We start from the raw sequence: 16,905 nt of genomic DNA on the forward strand, positions 1-16,905 counted from the left end.
CAAGGCAGTACCTTTAGATCTGGCTGGAACGCAGTTGAGAGGGTTGCGGAATCCATTGTATCAGAACCCCAGCAGTAACTTGAAAAGAATTGATAACTATCAGTCGCTCTCAGGAAGGAAGAAGGAGTTTGTGATGGACGGGTGGTCTACTTAAACATCTCATACCGGAGGCATAGTAGTGTGACGTTAAAAGTCGAGGAAGTCGGGAACGATAGCCATGACCTTTCCGCTAGCTTACGAGCTTCTTCAATCGTCAATCATCTGCAGCTCTACTCCCCACGTAAATCGGATAGTCTTTAGAATTGGTCTTGACTCGGTTTTCTGAATGAGGAAATTAGTAGCGTAGATGCGGTAGATTCACGTTGGAGCAACGATGTCCACCTCCACCTCCATCACCCACCCCCACCCTTCAGTCCGATGCCGATGCACAAGCAGGAATCTGACTACACGATGCCAAAACCTTCCTGACTTTGAAAATTTCAATACCATGGAACAATGGGGGAAGGGACTGAAAGCACACAGGGCTTCTAGTTGGGTTGGAATTGGATGCGTAATTGCCTCTTTCTTCATCGCACTGCACTCATATCGAATTAAGTACCCGCCTCTGACGCTTGTTCGGGCGCTCCTGATCACGTGCTGTCTCGTCTCCCTCATACGATACTGTGGTGATGTGTCAACTGATAGGTCTTGCAGCTCTTGAGCTTGGCTCAGTTACTGCCTCAAACAAAGAGGTTTCCATGATTTTGTCTCTTGTTCCGTACCAAATGTCAAAGACAAGACTATTCGATGAGTGGCAATCATGGAGGTAGAGTTAAATTCTACGAATCGCGTACTAGGCTGTACCATGCGTCTCTACTCAGTGGTGCACTGATTGTTATTTAAACCCAAGCTCGAGCGATAGCAGGCCCGGAGGGGCCAATAACTATAAGTTTCCCTCCTTTGTATCGCCTCTTCCCAAAGACATGAAAGCAAGAACTGCAATGGTCTCAGTTAATGTAGGATTGTACAGGGCCCCTAAAACGGTCCGTTCTACACTCTCCCTTTTCTTCGGTTCACTAAAGTGAAGTGAGATACCAAGCGAATGAACTGCTCAGGCCTTAGTGGCCGAATATGAAGTGTTGCACTATGGCTGAAGTACATACGCTAGCAATAGCTTCGAGGATGGTAGCTGATGTACAATTCCTGAATAATACAATCTTGAAGCCCCCCACCCCCCTGACGTATACATCCCACTGCTATCATCCAGCTTACTAGTCTGGCCCAGCTATACTAGGGCTAGAAGCAGTTGCCCCCGTACTTGTTTCCGGTCTGCGGACCGGTGCTGCTGCAGCAAGCTGCGTAGGAAGAGATGAATTGATTCTGGGTAAAAGGTAGCCCTTTGAACTCGCAGAGGCCGCCGTTGTTCAGCCAAGTACCTTTACGGTCTTTACCATCCGGAAAAGTGACACCATCACCCGTTACACAGCAAGTGTTGGAGAAGGTGTCAGGGTTTGGACCACCAGATCCAGTGCAGTAGCACCGATATTGCGCCTGGTTGAGGATGCAGGTCAGCGTATGTCCGCCTTTGAGATAATCAAGTATGAATGATTCCATGAACGTTGATAATCAAGCTTTTCAACCACAATAATCAAGTCGACGTACATTTGCAACACCTGCTAAGAGGAAGAAAGTGATGGGCGAGGAGAACTTCATGGTGAAGAGGATGCTGGTGGCAATGGATTGGTATCTAGAACATTGGTACATGTAAGTACAAGTCCAACTGCTGAGCGATGTGTGACTTTTAGTTACGACTCCCCTCACCTGAAACAAATAGTCTTCTTTGCGAAGTCTGGGTGGAAACTGTGATGATACTGATTGTGGAAGGACAACAATACGTTGGAACAATGCCTCTATTTATTCGACTATCAACTTCCGGGCGTTCTGCCTCTCCTATACTACATGGCCGATTTGAGAGCCGCGGTGTAGATTGTGCGCTCTAAGTTAATTGCTTTCAAAGTATCTAGTCAATATTGGACTTAGTTTTGCCCGTCACCTGGTCAGACCGGCATCGAGAGTTTGATTGCCAGTATCCCCAAGTCACCCTAGAAGGTCGTTGCCTTCGTGTTGACGGTCTGTTCGGGCTCGTAGAAAAGCCGAATCTGACAGAATGTATGATCCCACCGGCGCGTCAAAAAGCCGGCTCGGCTACTTTTCCTGTGTTAGCATGCATAATCAGGTCACCCCATAGAACCCTAAGTTGTCTTGGCCCACTTATAACAGTAACTGTCAAACCATGCACTTAATTAGCCTTTACATTGGTGAACCTTCATATCCAGTAGCTAACAGGACTACTCCTGTTTTCCGGGGAAGTCCATAGACTAAGGAACTCGAAATGTTCACCGCGATACTTTCGATCGAAAGCTGCATAAGGCGAGGTACCCTTATCAGGTTGCGGACCTGGAGGGATAAAGGCCTAAAACTTCTTGTGCATATGAACTTGTCCCAGCAACACCGCCTAGGGCCTCGTCTCAGAAGGAATCCCAATTTGCTGGCTCCATGTTCTCTTTATGTCCCTGATCACGGACGGCGCGTTCGCTCTCATAAGCTACCGTGATGTCCTGTCTCCTCGCGATCCCTGTAACTCTAGAGCTCGGTCCAGTCTCCGCCCCGACAATACTATCTTGACTACTCCCATCTTCCATGTCAACTCGCGAACCTATAGTTGTCATTGTTTTGCCGACGACGTTCCCGTTCCTTGGAAATGACCGAGACCCGTTCATCTCAATTCCACCCGATCGCAATCCCATTGGGTCACTTTGCTTCTGATATTTTCGATCTGTTGAACTTAGGACGCGTCGCCCAAGAGCCAGTTCTACGAGAGGCCCGAGAATTGGGATACAGGCAGCAATGATAAGAGTATTGCCCTCTACACTAACAAGATTGTAAGCTGGACATATCTGATGAAAAAATCCAAATTTCTTGATTACTCACATGGACCACACAACAAGCTCCGCACTGTCATCTAGTCGGTTGTTAGTTAGCACAAAAATGCTTGTGAAGTGTCTCTTACACGTGAAGTCTTCGCTGGCGAGAGATGGTAGTCTTGTACTTTTGTAAATGGAGATGAAGCAAGAGCTGAGGGTTCCGTCAGACATGTCATAATGGAAAACAGACGCATTGAACTTTGGCTCCATACATCGATCCAATCCCAAGAGCAGTACTCAGGATCACTTTCTTCTTGATATTCATCTGAAGCCTCATCAAAACCGTCGCTGGATAAACTGCAAGGTATAAGTCAAGCGCCGCGGAGTATGCTTAGTCGGGTTGTAGTCAGCGAAAGCCACGTCGAACGCACCGTAAGCTGGACCGAACACTAACCTCCTGTCAATATCGCGACGTTTACAAGAACCCATGGACTCCAACAGCTCTTTTCTGTCACTTTGGAGTCCCATTGAGCGTGAGTAGGGGTGCACTGAGCAAATAGAATGATGATGCAGAGGGACACCAGCACCAGACACCCGGTCGCCATGCCCCAGAGCAGTACTTGATGCATCCTTCCTGGATTCAATATCCTCACGAGGAGTGCCACGACGGCAAACTTCGGTATAGTGTATGCGAGGACGTTTGGAGGAAATCCTGATGTTGTGGATAGGATTGCCGCGGATTGCTGTTCTTGAGAAAGGGTATCCGCATGCCGACCGTTACCGCATCGAATGGCCCAAATTTCTAGAGCTATCGTCGTGTAGCTGAGGAGCTAGCCAAGTTGCGATGTGTCAGCTAAACATTTGGCCATCTTCATGATTCAGGCATTGCTTCTTGGAATGGATTCATTGAACGAACCAAAGAAAGGACAGTAAGGTGATCATCCAAATGGGTTTGTCCAAGAATCTTGATGCGGACAAACAGCCGCATGGCGACGAAAAGAGTGCTGATACCGACAATGATACATATCGCAACAATGATTCCAGGTCCTTTGTTGTCTGTTGAGTAAGACATTATAGTCGAATCCGGACTTGTCATCTTGCAGAACTGAGCTCGATTTGCGGCCAAAAGATAAACTCAAAGCGTCCCAGTACTCCCAAAGGTAGGATTCAGACTCACTCCGTCGGAAGTGAAATTCTGGTTCGGACGCGAGACACAAAAGACAATGCTCCAGCGTCTCCGCTAAAGGTTTCTTGCGGTGATATGCGCCAAGAAGCAGTTGGATCAGGCTCGCAGAGTGAGGTGCCGCGGATTGGAAAATGGTGATTAAGGAGGATCCGGTGGCGACGTCTATCGCCTCGTGCAGACGCAAGCACTCTCACCTGAGCCGGCCCGTACATCCTTGATCCAAAATTGAAAAGAAGAAGGTCGCTTGACAACGTACCACTGATCCCAACAACGTTTCAAGGGTTAGGTCAAATAGACCCGAGGCTTTCGCCCATTTTCAAGGTCGAGACCAAAGTAATGATAGCCAGTTTGCCATCAATCTCGTGTGGGTGCTGCCGTTTTCGATAATGATTGCCTCTTTCAACCAGGAGAGTCTGCTCGGAAGAAAGACATCGTGTTGGTTGGACATTAACCCACGAGGCATTGTGAGCTGTCAGTTGCGCAACATCGGCCCGGACGTGGTGCAGAGTCTCTAGCAGCCCCGCCGAATGGTCCAGGGGTCCCTCGCTCCTCTCCACCCGGCATTGATTCCGTTGCCAATCAGGCGATCGTGTTGAGAGGCTCCAGAACCAACAGCAAACAACAACATCTACTGCCTGGTGTCTCCGACTGGGGTCCTCATAGATAACTCACGCAGCATTTTGAGTGATTTCATATTTCCATGCGCTGACCAAAATTCTAAGTCGAAAGAATCCTCGTTGAATCTTTGCCCGCTCCTCCCGGGCAGTCTCATTGGCTCGAACGCTTCCACAAACTAATTTAGTTCGACAACAAACGTACATTGCGTAAATTCTAGGGATTGGATCTCTGTCGGCGTTGGAACAGGGTCAAGAGCACGACCGTCCAACAAACATACGTACGTCTATGGGTCCTCAGTTCCTGGTGCTGGGGACGGAGTATCAACCAATTATGGACATGCGGTCTGCAAACTCACTGTGCCTATCTCAGACATCTGCTGAAAGTACCTACTATGTATACTTTATCCATGAAACGTTGATAATAAGAGGAAAATTCCTGACATTCACATGCACACCATGTCGCGAACCCATGTTGAATTGACTCTTCGCCCCCTCCGTGTTGTGCGGGACTTCTATCAACTCATGTGTTCCGCCCTGTACTTCCATATGGTTCCAGACCCATGTTGTTCCCTCGTGCGAATTTGTCATAAGTAGAAGGTGCCTCTTCATTTTGTTGTGCAGGATAATTTGTACTCAATATATCTGCGTGGCCAACAAGTGTGTCCGGCAAACCTTATAATTTGCCCTTTTAGCCCTCCACTCTCCTTCGATTTCTCGATTCTTTCCACCCCTCGAGTTATACCTAAACTCACCTCTCTATTGCATCATCATTTTAACATCTGAACTCATTGACCTGCATATTTGGTCATCATGGGCTCTATCCCAAGCGAGATACCTTGCGAGGTTGACATATCTGTTGCCTTGGCCGCGTGCGACCTTCCAAGCGTGAATCAACACGTGAAGAATATTGCCAATCTTACCAGCGCAGTTGCTGGGGGTGATAACACTGCACGCCTGAGCATGCTGCAGAGCGCTCATTTGTTGGTACATGCATTGGAGACACCGCGGGAGACCATGATCAAGCACTGCTGGGCGCAAGTAAGATGGCCTTCTTCTTGAACTTCAACGCACTCGCTAAATATCGCCAACCAGCCAGCCGCTTTCACAGCCCTACATACGCAGTTGATTCGGGTCTCTTTGCTCTGTTATCACAGAGCAAAAAGTCTCAAAACGTGTCTGATCTAGCTCTGAAATTAGGACACGATCCTGCCCTATTGGGTGTGTCATCTCCCGCAGGACGTTACTCCCTCACCGAGTCTATACTGACTCCTTTTCTCGTAATGCAGGACGAATAATGCGACATTTCGGCGCGATGCTTTACATCACTGAGACTGGATCAGACGAATACAAGTCAACAAACTTCTCAGATGCGCTCACAATCACCAGCATGGGCGCTGGCTACCCGTGTGTGTAAGTGATCTATACCTCCCGATTATCCAACCCACTAAAAAACAAACTATAATCTTTTGCGCGTGCCTTTCTATGAATCTACAATATAAGCTGACCCTTGTCATCGTCAGCGCCGGAGCCTGTATGGAGTCCCTAGCCAAATTCCACGAGTTCGCTAAGAAGACCAACTATCGCGAGCCCAAAGATGTGTTCAACGGACCCCTACAATACGGATACAACACCAAACTCGACTGCTTCAGCTGGCTCGCAGCAAGCCATCCTTACGAGATGCAATTCGCACAGCACATGGGCACATACCGGCAAGGCCGACCAAGCTGGATGGATGAAGGCATTTACCCCGTGAAACACCGGTTGCTCGACGGCTTTGACGACTCTCGAGATGACGTGCTCCTTGTTGACGTCGGAGGAAGCTTTGGCCATGACATTGATGAGTTCCGGAGAAAGCATCCCGAGGCTCCTGGTAGGCTTGTGGTCCAGGATCTTCCAACCGTTATCAATCAGATTGAGAAACTGGACGAAAAGATCGAGAGGATGGGACATGACTTCTTCACTGAGCAGCCGATCAAAGGTGAGAACGCACATTTTATCTGTTGTACAGGGTATCCAAGACTAATGCGCTCCGCACTCAGGTGCCCGAGCCTATTACATGCATTCGGTCCTTCATGACTGGCCGGACAAAAAGTGTGGAGAGATTCTTGCGCGGACTACAGCTGCGATGAAGCCTGGATACAGCAGGTTGTTGGTTAATGAGAACTGCATCCCCGACACCGGTGCCGACTGGCAGAACACTGGCCAGGATATCATGATGTTGACGCTAGTCAGTAGCAAGGAGCGTACTCGGGTGGAGTGGCAGAGTCTCCTAGAGAAGGCTGGTTTGAGAATCTTAGGTATTTATGGTGGCGGCAATGGCGTCGAAAGTTTGATAGAATGTGAGTTAGCGTAGCATGATCAAAGAGCGTCAAGAGCGTTGTCGTATCAATTGATGCTCCACGTTGGCTGTCTCACACCGATAGTTAGGTCGTTCAGTTATCGGGTCCCTGTAGATGACATTGTGATGAAGACTCAAGGGAGTGTCACTGCTCATATGTGTATCTATTCGTGGTTCATTCTATCCTACTGCGTTGCATAATTATCATAAAATTGAATCATTGGCCTTCATACATGTGTTACTCATTTGTCGGGCACCACCAGGATGTCGTCGACATTGACAGCTTGTCCAGTTGCCAGTGACCTGTTGGCAGCAATACCAGTCAAGATCGACGCGGCACCATCAATGTGACTAGCTGCCCGCATGTACTCGTCAGACACCGGCTCACCAAACAGATCCGCAAGCAGAACAAGATCTCCACCGCCGTGAGCACCCTTGGCCTCACCCAGATCGATCTCCTGAGGCGGTCCGAAGAGCGGCCTAAGCAGCATCGTCCGTTTCTCAATCGCGCCCTCCAAAGCTTGGCTACCTCCAGAGTTCACGTAGCTCTTCTCCACAACCTCGACCTCGAGACGACCACCCGTACCATTGAAGTTGACGCGGAAGCCCTCCCACGGCGCGTATGCTGTGAGGGAGTATGTCATTACCGCGCCGTTGCGGTATCGGATAAGCAGGTTCATCGTGTCCTCGATGCTGATACCATCGCCAAACACGCTCTGGTCTCTATAGTAACTATCCTCGTGCTCTGCGTCGAGGTACATGGCCTTGAGCTGCGGGTTCTGATCCAGTTGCAGCGCAAAGGGATCGTCTTTGGCTGCTTCGCTCCCGTGAGCCCTGGTATAAAACTTCGTCACGCCCCTCGCCTCGGCGTTTTCTCGTCCGTAGAACTTGAGGTCACCCTGGGCATACACCGTCTGCGGTCGCGTCTGAAGCCAAAAATTGACCAAGTCAAAGTGGTGCGTCGACTTGTGCACAAGGAGGCCGCCCGAGTTGCGCTTGTCGCGATGCCAGCGGCGGAAATAGTCGGCGCCATGGTTCTCGTTGAGCATCCACTCAAAGTGCACGCTCGTCACCTTCCCAATGGCGCCTGACTTGATAATCTCAAATATCTTTGTGTTGTGTGGCGCGTAGCGGTAGTTGAATGTTACGCGCACCTTTTGGCCCGTTCGTTCGACTGCCGAGAAGATCTCCCTGCACCGCGGCGCGTCGATGGTCATTGGCTTCTCGGTGACGACGTTGCAGCCTAGCTCCATTGCTCTGACGATGTAGGTGTTGTGTGTGCGGTCCATGGTTGTGACAATGACCTCGTCCGGCTTGGTGTCTTTGATCATCTGGTCAAAGTTGGCTGCGATGTAGGTCGGGACCTCGCCGTGGCCGAGTTCTTTCAATCTTGAGTTGGCATAGTTCATGCGCGTCTGGTTCGTGTCGCAGAGACCGACGATGACTGAAGTGCTGCTGTAGTCCTTTGCAATGGCTGTGTAGAAGAAGCCCGATCGGCCGCCGGTGCCTACGATGGCATAACGCTTCTTTTGCGTTGACTCGCCCATTGTAGAGGTCGGTTGTGTGCTTAGGTCGTGTCGATGGCTTGAAAGTGGTCGGGTATGAGAATGTCCAGTGCAAGGAAGCGTCAGATTCGAGTACACTGCGGCGTCCTTTGTTAAACGATGAATTGTAATGGGCACGGCGAGTTTATTGAGAGACACACGCCCGCGTTATCGGAGTCGTCAATCGTCATGACTTCGGCAGATGGCACTCAAAATCCGCGAGATCTCAGGCAATCGACGGCCCCCGTCAGGAATCATACTCGGGATCAGATACCCCAAATGCCCGAATTTAGCCAAAATGGCAACCCGTTTCTGGGCGCGGGGGTTTGAATGCCCGACTCATGGACCAGTCACTCGACACTCACGATCCCCACACTGCGGAGAGAAGATGTAGCGGAACGCGGGGGCTCTCCGCTTCAAATGTCGGAAATGTCGGGGATACTGGGGTAAACCGAGGACTAGACATCTGGAAGGAGTAGCGTGCGGAGAGAGTTTGGGGAAGAAGTGGGAACAAGTGCAACGTCAGCCCAGAGGAACCCCCTTGTTGTGTTCTCTCAACTTGGCTATTCCAGCCACCCGCTCGTAAACGGTAGATCGTTACCCCAGACTCTTTGGCACTAAGCCTGGATTTGCCTGGCATGGTTGCGCACGACTCGTAAGGTCAACGACGGCCCTCAGGCGTTGAGCTGGCACTTGATTCGACAGAGACCCCTGATGTCTCGGCTTCGCAAATAGCCTGGAGTTTTCCCTCCAATGAGAAGCATTATTCAAAATTGGACTGGGGGTGTTTCCGAGGGATCTCTTGGGTTCTGTCAAGCACCCGGCAAGCAATCTTGGCAACGTGCCATCCGACTTGGAGGGCAGACTTAATCTCCGGGTATTAGCAAAGAAGACCAACAGAGACCATGCGATGGGCACACGCAACACGGGAGTCAGGTGTTGCCAAGGTAGATCGATGTTGAGCCTCCACGCTCGGCTTTGCCGTTCGCCTCCGGCTGAGAGGAAACCGGTTATTGGGGGCGGACAAGGGGCCATGTTGCATGAGGGCATATGACGGATAAGATGAACGAGCCCGAACCACATCGCTGGGTTTCCGCTACTCTCTTTCTTTCCATCAGGGTGCTGCAGTGTCATTTTCAAAAGGTGTGCTCGACATCTGTACCACTCGCACGGTACTAGCACGTCGTTCTTGAACTTCATCGACACCTATCAGGGTCATCTTTGTGCGCTAGCAACAATCCATTATGGCTTCTCAAACTCCGGCCGAGGAGCGGGCCGGCGGTCCTGCCGTCGACGCGATCGAGCCCATCCCCGAACCATCAGCACCGGCGAACACGGTCCAAGAAAAGGCGGCAAAGTTCCTCGCAGAGCACGGAGGCGGTGACACGACTTTTACATACGAGGAAGAGCAAGCCGTTCTGAAGCGGATCAACTTTCGCATTCTTCCCTTGATTCTCGGAGCGTATTTCTTCCAGCAGATGGACAAGAGTTCCCTTAGGTGAGTGAAACCCGCATCTAGGACGGCAGACATAATTGGATCGCTGATGGATCGACTCCGACAGTTATGTTTCCATCTTCGGCATCAAGGAAGACGCACACCTCGTCGGCAAGCAGTACTCCTGGCTCGGTTCTATCTTGTACATCGCTCAACTCGTCATGCAACCCGTCGCTGCCTGGATCCTCGTTAAACTCCCCAACGGAAAAGTCATCGCTGCTGCCATCTTCCTTTGGGGCTCTTCGCTGGCCATCATGTCTTCTTGCACCGACTTCAAATCACTTCTCGGCTTAAGATTTATGCTCGGGTCCTTCGAAGCTATGATCGCGCCGTCGTGCTTGGCTGTTACGACTACCTGGTGGAGAAGAAGCGAGCAGACACTTGTCACTAGTTCGTGGAACGCCATGAACGGTGTAACGTTCATCGTCGGAAGTCTCTTCACCTATGGTCTGGGCCACATTAACAGCGATAAGCTCTACAAGTACCAGATCATCTTTCTGTAAGTCATGGACCAACGGTGTTGAGGCGGACAATATTGATGCTGGAAATGCGTTGCTAATGCTGTGCGTGACATAGGTTCTGCGGCTTGCTCACCGTCACCTACTCCGCCGTTGTTCTCATCTTCATGCCCGACTCGCCAATGTCTGCCAAGTACCTGACCGAGAGAGAAAAGGTCATCGCCGTTGAGAGACTTCGTGCGAACCAGATGGGCATTCAGTCTGGAGTCTGGCGCTGGGACCACGTCTGGGAGACATTCCTTGACTTGAAGACATGGTGCTGGTTTATTCTCATCATCGCTATTTCGTACGTTCCTCGGACCACCTTCGACTGACACTGCTGTAATATTAACAATCTCGTACAGCATCGCCAGTGGTGGAATCTCGACCTTTGGTAACTTGATCGTCCAGTCATTTGGATACAGCAGTTTCACCACCATCCTGTTCAACATTCCGTTTGGAGCCATCCAGATCATCGCCATCATGGGAAGCGGCTGGATTGCCACTCGGATCCAAAAGAAGGGCATCGTCATTGCAGGCGTGGCAATCATCCCTGCCATCGGTACCGTCCTGATGCTTACGGTACCGCGTGAGCACAAGGGTGTCTTGCTGTTCGGATACTACTTGGTAAGGGTCCAATTGATGATACTGCTAGCTGCACAACGTACTGACTTGAGACACTTAGGTCTCTGCATTGGCTGCCATCACGCCTCTCATTTTCACATGGCAGGCACAAAACACCGCCGGTGACACCAAGAAGAAGACTACATCTGCTGTTGTCTTCATCGGGATGTGCACAGGCAACATCATTGGACCGCTGTTATATTCCGTTGATGACGCTCCGGTGTACCGTCCCGGTCTGATTTCCAACCTTATCATGTTCGTCCTCGTTGCAGTCATGGGAGCGTAAGTGGCCACATCCCTCCTTTCTCCTCCCGCATAATGTTGACTGACTGGTTGTTCAGCCTGATTCCTCTTTACCTCAAGTACCTCAACGTTCAGCACGCCAAGCGTCGTGAAGCACTCGGCAAGAGCACACTGATCGTCGACGAGTCGATGATGCGCAACAAGGATAAGCAGGAGGGCAAGGCGGTCGAGATCGAAGAGGACCCCCAACCTCAACACCGTGCCATTGAGGAAGACCACGGCCTGCAGGACATGACGGATCTAAAGAACGAGGATTTCATCTTTGTGTACTAGAAAGTGGAAGACATACCGTCGCGTGACGGAGCACTTGTCTGTATATCGATTTTGAGAGGCAAAACACCTACCATTATGATACCTGTCCAGTTGAGTGCGTCTTAATCTTATGAAAGGAATGAGTCGAGGGCTTGGGTGCAAGCCACGGCGAGGTGGCTGTGGCTGTTTATGGCTTCTTATCGCTTATGGCCGGTTATCTTATCGCCAGGCCGGCACCTTCCAATTGGTAAGATAGGTAAGACCACTTTTCGGTGTGTATGGTGAGACTTTTGTCAATCGTAGTTGGCCGGTGCACGGATGCTTCTCACCACCAGCCCGCTTCCGCATTCGGCTAGTAGGCAGGTGTGACAGCCCCACCCTGCTTTTTCACGGCCGACCCACTTCTCTCGGTGACGAAACGAGCACGGACGACAAATGTTCCAGTTCCTTGAGAATTAATCTTTTCGTTTATTCAAGTTGTTTTGGCTCAGAGGCCTCTGCTGATATCAGGAGAAAGGAGAACGCTACGGCTAGTGTGTCTTTTTGCCTCCACCACGAAACGCCATGCGTCGATCATCAAGACCGGACTGAAAATGCTACTGCAGCAGAAAGAAGAAAAGAAGAAGTGTATCGTCAAGAATCGTGAAAGCATTACCTCCTCGTCTCCATCAAGAGTCATTCTAGTTGCCCGAGTCGCCAGCTCCTCGAGTTCTGGATGCTATTATCGCCATTTCATTGCTTCAGACCTTTACTTGGTCTGCTGCACGATGAATGAAGATGCCTGGGCTACGTAGTCCTGCTTCGAGAAGTAGCCGAGATGGACGGTCAAGTTCTGGCCCGAGGCGCAGAAGAGATCCGTGTCATCACAGAATGATGCGAACTTGCTCGTCAGGGTCTGGCATGGGCCGAGATCCATACGAGGGAAGATCTGTGAGGCAATGGTTAGTCACGCGTGAGTGGGGATAAGATCGAGGTCTGAAGGACATACGCCGTTCTTCTTCGAGGTTCCCTTGGCGAAGGGCTGGCCGGCGATGAAGGTTGGGTCACCGAACAAGACGACGGCAGCGACTATTGAGCCATGTCAGCAAACTGGCCATGACCATCAAACGGCATCAAAGGTCTATAAACCTACTCTTGCTTCCGACCATGGGTGCCTGGGCAACAGTCGTGTTGAAGTTCGGGCCATCCGTGGTACCGCAAAGAGTGTCCAGCGACACTTGTGCGCCCTGCGACATGTCAGACGCGACGCCGAGCCTTCACTTCACGAGAAAGACATACCTGAGAGTATCCCATCAGAACGAGCTTCGACTGGGGGCACTGCTGCGCCTGTTGATTGAGAAGAGTCGTCATGTTCATCACACCAGCCGACACGGAAGGCGGATACGGGTCGAGTTGTGCCGGGTACACCAATGGCGTAATGACGGAGCCGGGAATCTGCATCGACGCGTTCATGGCAATATTGCCTAACAAACCGGCGCCCTGCGCCTCGAGACTGCCACGGGCGACGATGATGTTGACCGGTGCACAAGCAGCTGGAGGGCCTGGTGGGGGAGGCTGCTGTTGAGGCAAGGCCAGAACCATGGGGACGAGGGCGGCAAGCGCCGACAGACTACTTTGAGGCTGCATCTTATCGACTGCGAGATGTTGTTCTTTCCGGAGTAGGTGGACCACAACAGAATGTGAAAGATGTCCGTGTGTTTTATTAGAAGAACCAAAGTCGAGAACGAAATCTGAATGGAGTAAAAAGGTTGGCTGGCCCGATCTGTCCAAGTTCGTGGGGTCATGACCGTCTTCTTGTACTGACCTCCATCCAGAGTCTGGGACGAGAGAGAACGACACGTCCCTCGGCATCTCGAGAGGAGTGGGCCACCACCACACCCTCCATGTGCTGAAATGGGGGTTTTGACATCCGCTGCCAGAGCCTCTTTTGGAATCTCTGATATCACAGACATGCAGAAGAACACAGGATGATCCCTGTCTGGGGTTGGGTGATTTGCCTGTTGGCAGGCGCCCTTCTCTTCCCGAGAACACCCTTGACGTGCTCACTCACGTCCGAGCCACTCACGAAGAACCCCTGGAGAACTTCAGCGCGACTTTATCCCGAGTTGGTGTGGATTTGCAACCTTTCCCCGATCGGGGCATCGTGTGAGAAGAGACTGGGGGATGGGGGGGGATTTGGGCATTGGGGGAGGGCAGGAGAGCGGCCAGTGCCATCTTGCCGCAGAGCCGGAAACACGCACGAGATGGGATGAAACTATTCCCAGAATACTGCGCCGGCTGGCATACTGACACACTCATACACACACACGACTACTACCTTACTCACACAAATCAAACTGACTTGCGTTCTCTCTTTCGCATACAGACACACACAAACGCACAGCACACACACACACACACACACACACACACACACACACACACACGACAAAAGTACACACGAACCTTTGTTTACAAATATCTGAACATGTCATGTGGGAGCCGACAAATTATTGTACACGAACACCACCAATTGGCTGGGCTTCATGTTTTTTGCCTCTCGGCTGCATATATGGGGCGTATGTACTGAAATGCAGCAGTCAGTAGCAGCGACCACGGCACAACAAAAAGTCTGATTCTCAACATGAACGGCAGGAGGAGAGCAAGTCCCCATCTCCCGGATAACACCCTACGCATTGGGAGACGGCCACACCCTCCGCCCGTCAAACCAGGTGGCCTTGATCTCGCCCTTGAGCAGACCTTGCGGCGTCCAATCCATCTCCGCCACCACAAAGTCCGCGCGCTTGCCAATCTGCAAGGAACCCGTCCGATCCTCCGCAAACACGCTCTTTGCAGTTCCGAATGCGCCCGCCGTGATGGCCTCGCACACACCCAGCTTGAAGTGCTCGTTGACGACCACATCGTATCCCGGCTCCCTGGCGGACCGCCGCGTCGTCGCGACGTAGGCGTTTTGCAGCGGCGCCCAGGGGGCCGTGGGGCTGTCGCTGCCGAGTGCGAGGAGCGCGCCGTGGTCTGCGAACTCGCGGTAGGCAAAGGCGCGCTCGCAGCGGTGGGCGCCAATGAGGCGCGGCCAGGCGCGGAGGATGGCCGGGTCGGCGTGGACGGGCTGGATGGAAGCCGTGAGGCCCAGATCGCCCAGGCGTTTCGCGTCCTCGGGGGATGCCATCTCGATGTGCTCGAGGCGGTGGCGGCGGCCAGGCGTGGCGTGGTTGGCGAGGGCGTTGACTGCGTTCTTGATGGCTGCGTCGCCTATCGCGTGCAGGGCGATTTGCAATCCGGCGGCGTCTGCCCTCGCGACCACGGGACCGAGCCACTCGGCGCTCCAGAAGGGCGGGGGGGAACCCACCTCGGCATAGGGCTCTGACAGGTGGGCGGTGCAGGCGTCGATGATGCCGTCGGTGATGATTTTGATGCCTACGATGCGCAGGTCGGGGGAGGTGGCCTTGTTCAGCTCGTTGTGGAGTTCGATGGCCCGATCGACCTGCTTGAAGCGCTCCTCTTCGGATTCGGATGGTTTGATGAGCCAGTAGGCGTGGATGCGCATGGGCAGGTTGGGTTCCTCGGCGCGGAGCGAGCAAGCTGCGTCCCATGCCGGCTCGTCCATGGCCATCTCAATCAGCCCTGTGTAGCCTGATGCGTTGTAGGTCTGCACGGCATCTTTCATGGCGTCCATCCGATCTCTCTTGGGGGCCACCTGGGCGAGATGGGGCCACACGATGGTGAGCACGGCGGCCTCGCTGAGGAGACCCGTCGCTTTGCCCTCGGCGTCGCGGTGGATCTTGCCTCCTGAAGGGTCCGGCATATTCTCGATGCCGAGCTCCTTGATGCCGGCTGTGTTGCACCAAGTCGAGTGAAGATCCTTTGTGTCGATGAAGATTGGCCGGGGGTCAATGTCGTCAAGCATGGTCTTGTCGACACCGTCGGGGGTCATGGAGTGCATCCACAGCTTGCACATGATGCGCGGGACGTCCGGGTTGGCGACGGCGTATGCCTTGATGGCGGCGCGTATCTCTTCCAGTGATGTGCAGTTTTCGAGGCTCACTTTGCGCAGCGACTGGCCGAGGAGGAGGAGATGCACGTGGCCGTCGATGAAGCCCGGCAGGACTGTCCTGCCTTCCAAGTCATGCGTGGTGACCTCTCCCGATGTGTGTTTTGCCTTGAGGTCCTCTGTTGTGCCAATGTTCTCAATAATGCCGTTGGCGACGAACATGCTCTCGGCAAAGGTGGGCTGTGTCTCAAGGCCGGCTTCGGCGTTGTGCAGAAAGATGCGCCCGTTGACGAAGAGCTCCCCTCCGCCTGCTACTTGATTTGCAGTTTGCGCCATGATTGTGATGTTTCTATCCTTGCTTTTGCGCCCAATTCCGTATGCTCAAGATGCTTTGCTAAAGAGGAAATCCGTTTGCGCCTATGTGTGTCGTTGCAATGTGTCGTTATTGACTCGGGTGGTGAGAGGGAGGGATATGGTCGGCTTTGCTGGTGAGGGGCAGCCCGCCTCTGCCTGCGTCGCTGCGGATCGCGGACCGCGGGGTTCGCATGGTGGGGTTGCGCTGGGAAGGATCTGATAAGATCTGATATGAGTTCTTTTCCACACCAGGGCACGCCTCTCGTCGCTTATCTCTACTGCCTTATCTCGGTGAATTCGGTCAGGCGGGGTAAAGGATTTGCTTCACCGAGGTGAATGTGTCGATACCTTCTTCATCCAGCACTGCGAAATAGGAAGGACCTGAGAAGGGAAAGAACCACCTGGAGCAAAATTAGACTGTACAGTGAGCCGATTCAGAGCCAGTCGCGGCAACCTTCCTCGTGGTCCATATAAGAATTGAGGATGTTCCCACTTGAGCCCTGGATATCTTGGAAAATCGACCTGACACTTGAGCTCCAACTTTCATCTTACCGAAAGACGGTCTTGAAACTTTTAACATTATCTTCCAGACACCTCTTGGTATTTCTTCGAACGTCGGTCGAACCTTCCATGTCTCTCTCGAAACCTTTGTGATTCCTTGTCTCTTCGGGGTAAGGTACTTGCTGCCCACACTTGATTAGGTTCCATTGCTCCTTCGTTCACATCCTGCCAGACTTCGAAGGCACCAGTTCTAACAGGTATTTAACCACACCGATATTCTCAGCCTCACTTCCACCAGACAAC

The 16,905-nt window shown here is 52.1% G+C and overlaps 7 protein-coding genes across 7 annotated transcripts; 2 read left to right on the forward strand and 5 right to left on the reverse strand.

Annotated features, from left to right (window-relative positions):
* Positions 1 to 1,275: 1,275 nt before the first annotated feature.
* CPAR01_03326 (uncharacterized protein) lies at positions 1,276 to 1,692 on the reverse strand (the record flags this gene model as incomplete). Its single annotated transcript, XM_060487613.1, has 2 exons — positions 1,276 to 1,530; positions 1,642 to 1,692. 2 exons carry the CDS (start codon positions 1,690 to 1,692, stop codon positions 1,276 to 1,278), a joined length of 306 nt encoding a protein of 101 aa, XP_060354941.1.
* Positions 1,693 to 2,507: 815 nt separating this feature from the next.
* Positions 2,508 to 3,999, reverse strand: CPAR01_03327 (uncharacterized protein; the record flags this gene model as incomplete). Its single annotated transcript, XM_060487614.1, has 6 exons — positions 2,508 to 2,910; positions 2,971 to 3,001; positions 3,050 to 3,114; positions 3,176 to 3,293; positions 3,358 to 3,733; positions 3,820 to 3,999. 6 exons carry the CDS (start codon positions 3,997 to 3,999, stop codon positions 2,508 to 2,510), a joined length of 1,173 nt encoding a protein of 390 aa, XP_060354942.1.
* Positions 4,000 to 5,516: 1,517 nt separating this feature from the next.
* CPAR01_03328 (uncharacterized protein) lies at positions 5,517 to 7,059 on the forward strand (the record flags this gene model as incomplete). Its single annotated transcript, XM_060487615.1, has 5 exons — positions 5,517 to 5,744; positions 5,861 to 5,924; positions 5,993 to 6,116; positions 6,227 to 6,684; positions 6,746 to 7,059. 5 exons carry the CDS (start codon positions 5,517 to 5,519, stop codon positions 7,057 to 7,059), a joined length of 1,188 nt encoding a protein of 395 aa, XP_060354943.1.
* A 227-nt stretch (positions 7,060 to 7,286) lies between these two features.
* CPAR01_03329 (oxidoreductase) lies at positions 7,287 to 8,591 on the reverse strand (the record flags this gene model as incomplete). Its single annotated transcript, XM_060487616.1, has 1 exon — positions 7,287 to 8,591. The coding sequence occupies one exon, from the start codon at positions 8,589 to 8,591 to the stop codon at positions 7,287 to 7,289; it is 1,305 nt and encodes a 434-aa protein (XP_060354944.1).
* Positions 8,592 to 9,832: 1,241 nt separating this feature from the next.
* CPAR01_03330 (major facilitator superfamily transporter) lies at positions 9,833 to 11,780 on the forward strand (the record flags this gene model as incomplete). The annotated part of the gene is made up of 6 exons (XM_060487617.1): positions 9,833 to 10,086; positions 10,151 to 10,582; positions 10,660 to 10,887; positions 10,946 to 11,207; positions 11,266 to 11,486; positions 11,546 to 11,780. The coding sequence occupies 6 exons, from the start codon at positions 9,833 to 9,835 to the stop codon at positions 11,778 to 11,780; spliced, it is 1,632 nt and encodes a 543-aa protein (XP_060354945.1).
* Positions 11,781 to 12,507: 727 nt separating this feature from the next.
* On the reverse strand, positions 12,508 to 13,973 carry CPAR01_03331 (cutinase; the record flags this gene model as incomplete). The annotated part of the gene is made up of 5 exons (XM_060487618.1): positions 12,508 to 12,687; positions 12,748 to 12,827; positions 12,892 to 12,985; positions 13,038 to 13,737; positions 13,825 to 13,973. 5 exons carry the CDS (start codon positions 13,971 to 13,973, stop codon positions 12,508 to 12,510), a joined length of 1,203 nt encoding a protein of 400 aa, XP_060354946.1.
* A 454-nt stretch (positions 13,974 to 14,427) lies between these two features.
* On the reverse strand, positions 14,428 to 16,083 carry CPAR01_03332 (amidohydrolase; the record flags this gene model as incomplete). The annotated part of the gene is made up of 1 exon (XM_060487619.1): positions 14,428 to 16,083. The coding sequence occupies one exon, from the start codon at positions 16,081 to 16,083 to the stop codon at positions 14,428 to 14,430; it is 1,656 nt and encodes a 551-aa protein (XP_060354947.1).
* Positions 16,084 to 16,905: the final 822 nt, after the last annotated feature.

The sequence above is a fragment of the Colletotrichum paranaense genome (assembly GCF_030867605.1).
Source record: "Colletotrichum paranaense strain IMI 384185 chromosome Unknown Scaffold_2.1, whole genome shotgun sequence".
Classification (NCBI taxonomy): domain Eukaryota; kingdom Fungi; phylum Ascomycota; class Sordariomycetes; order Glomerellales; family Glomerellaceae; genus Colletotrichum; species Colletotrichum paranaense.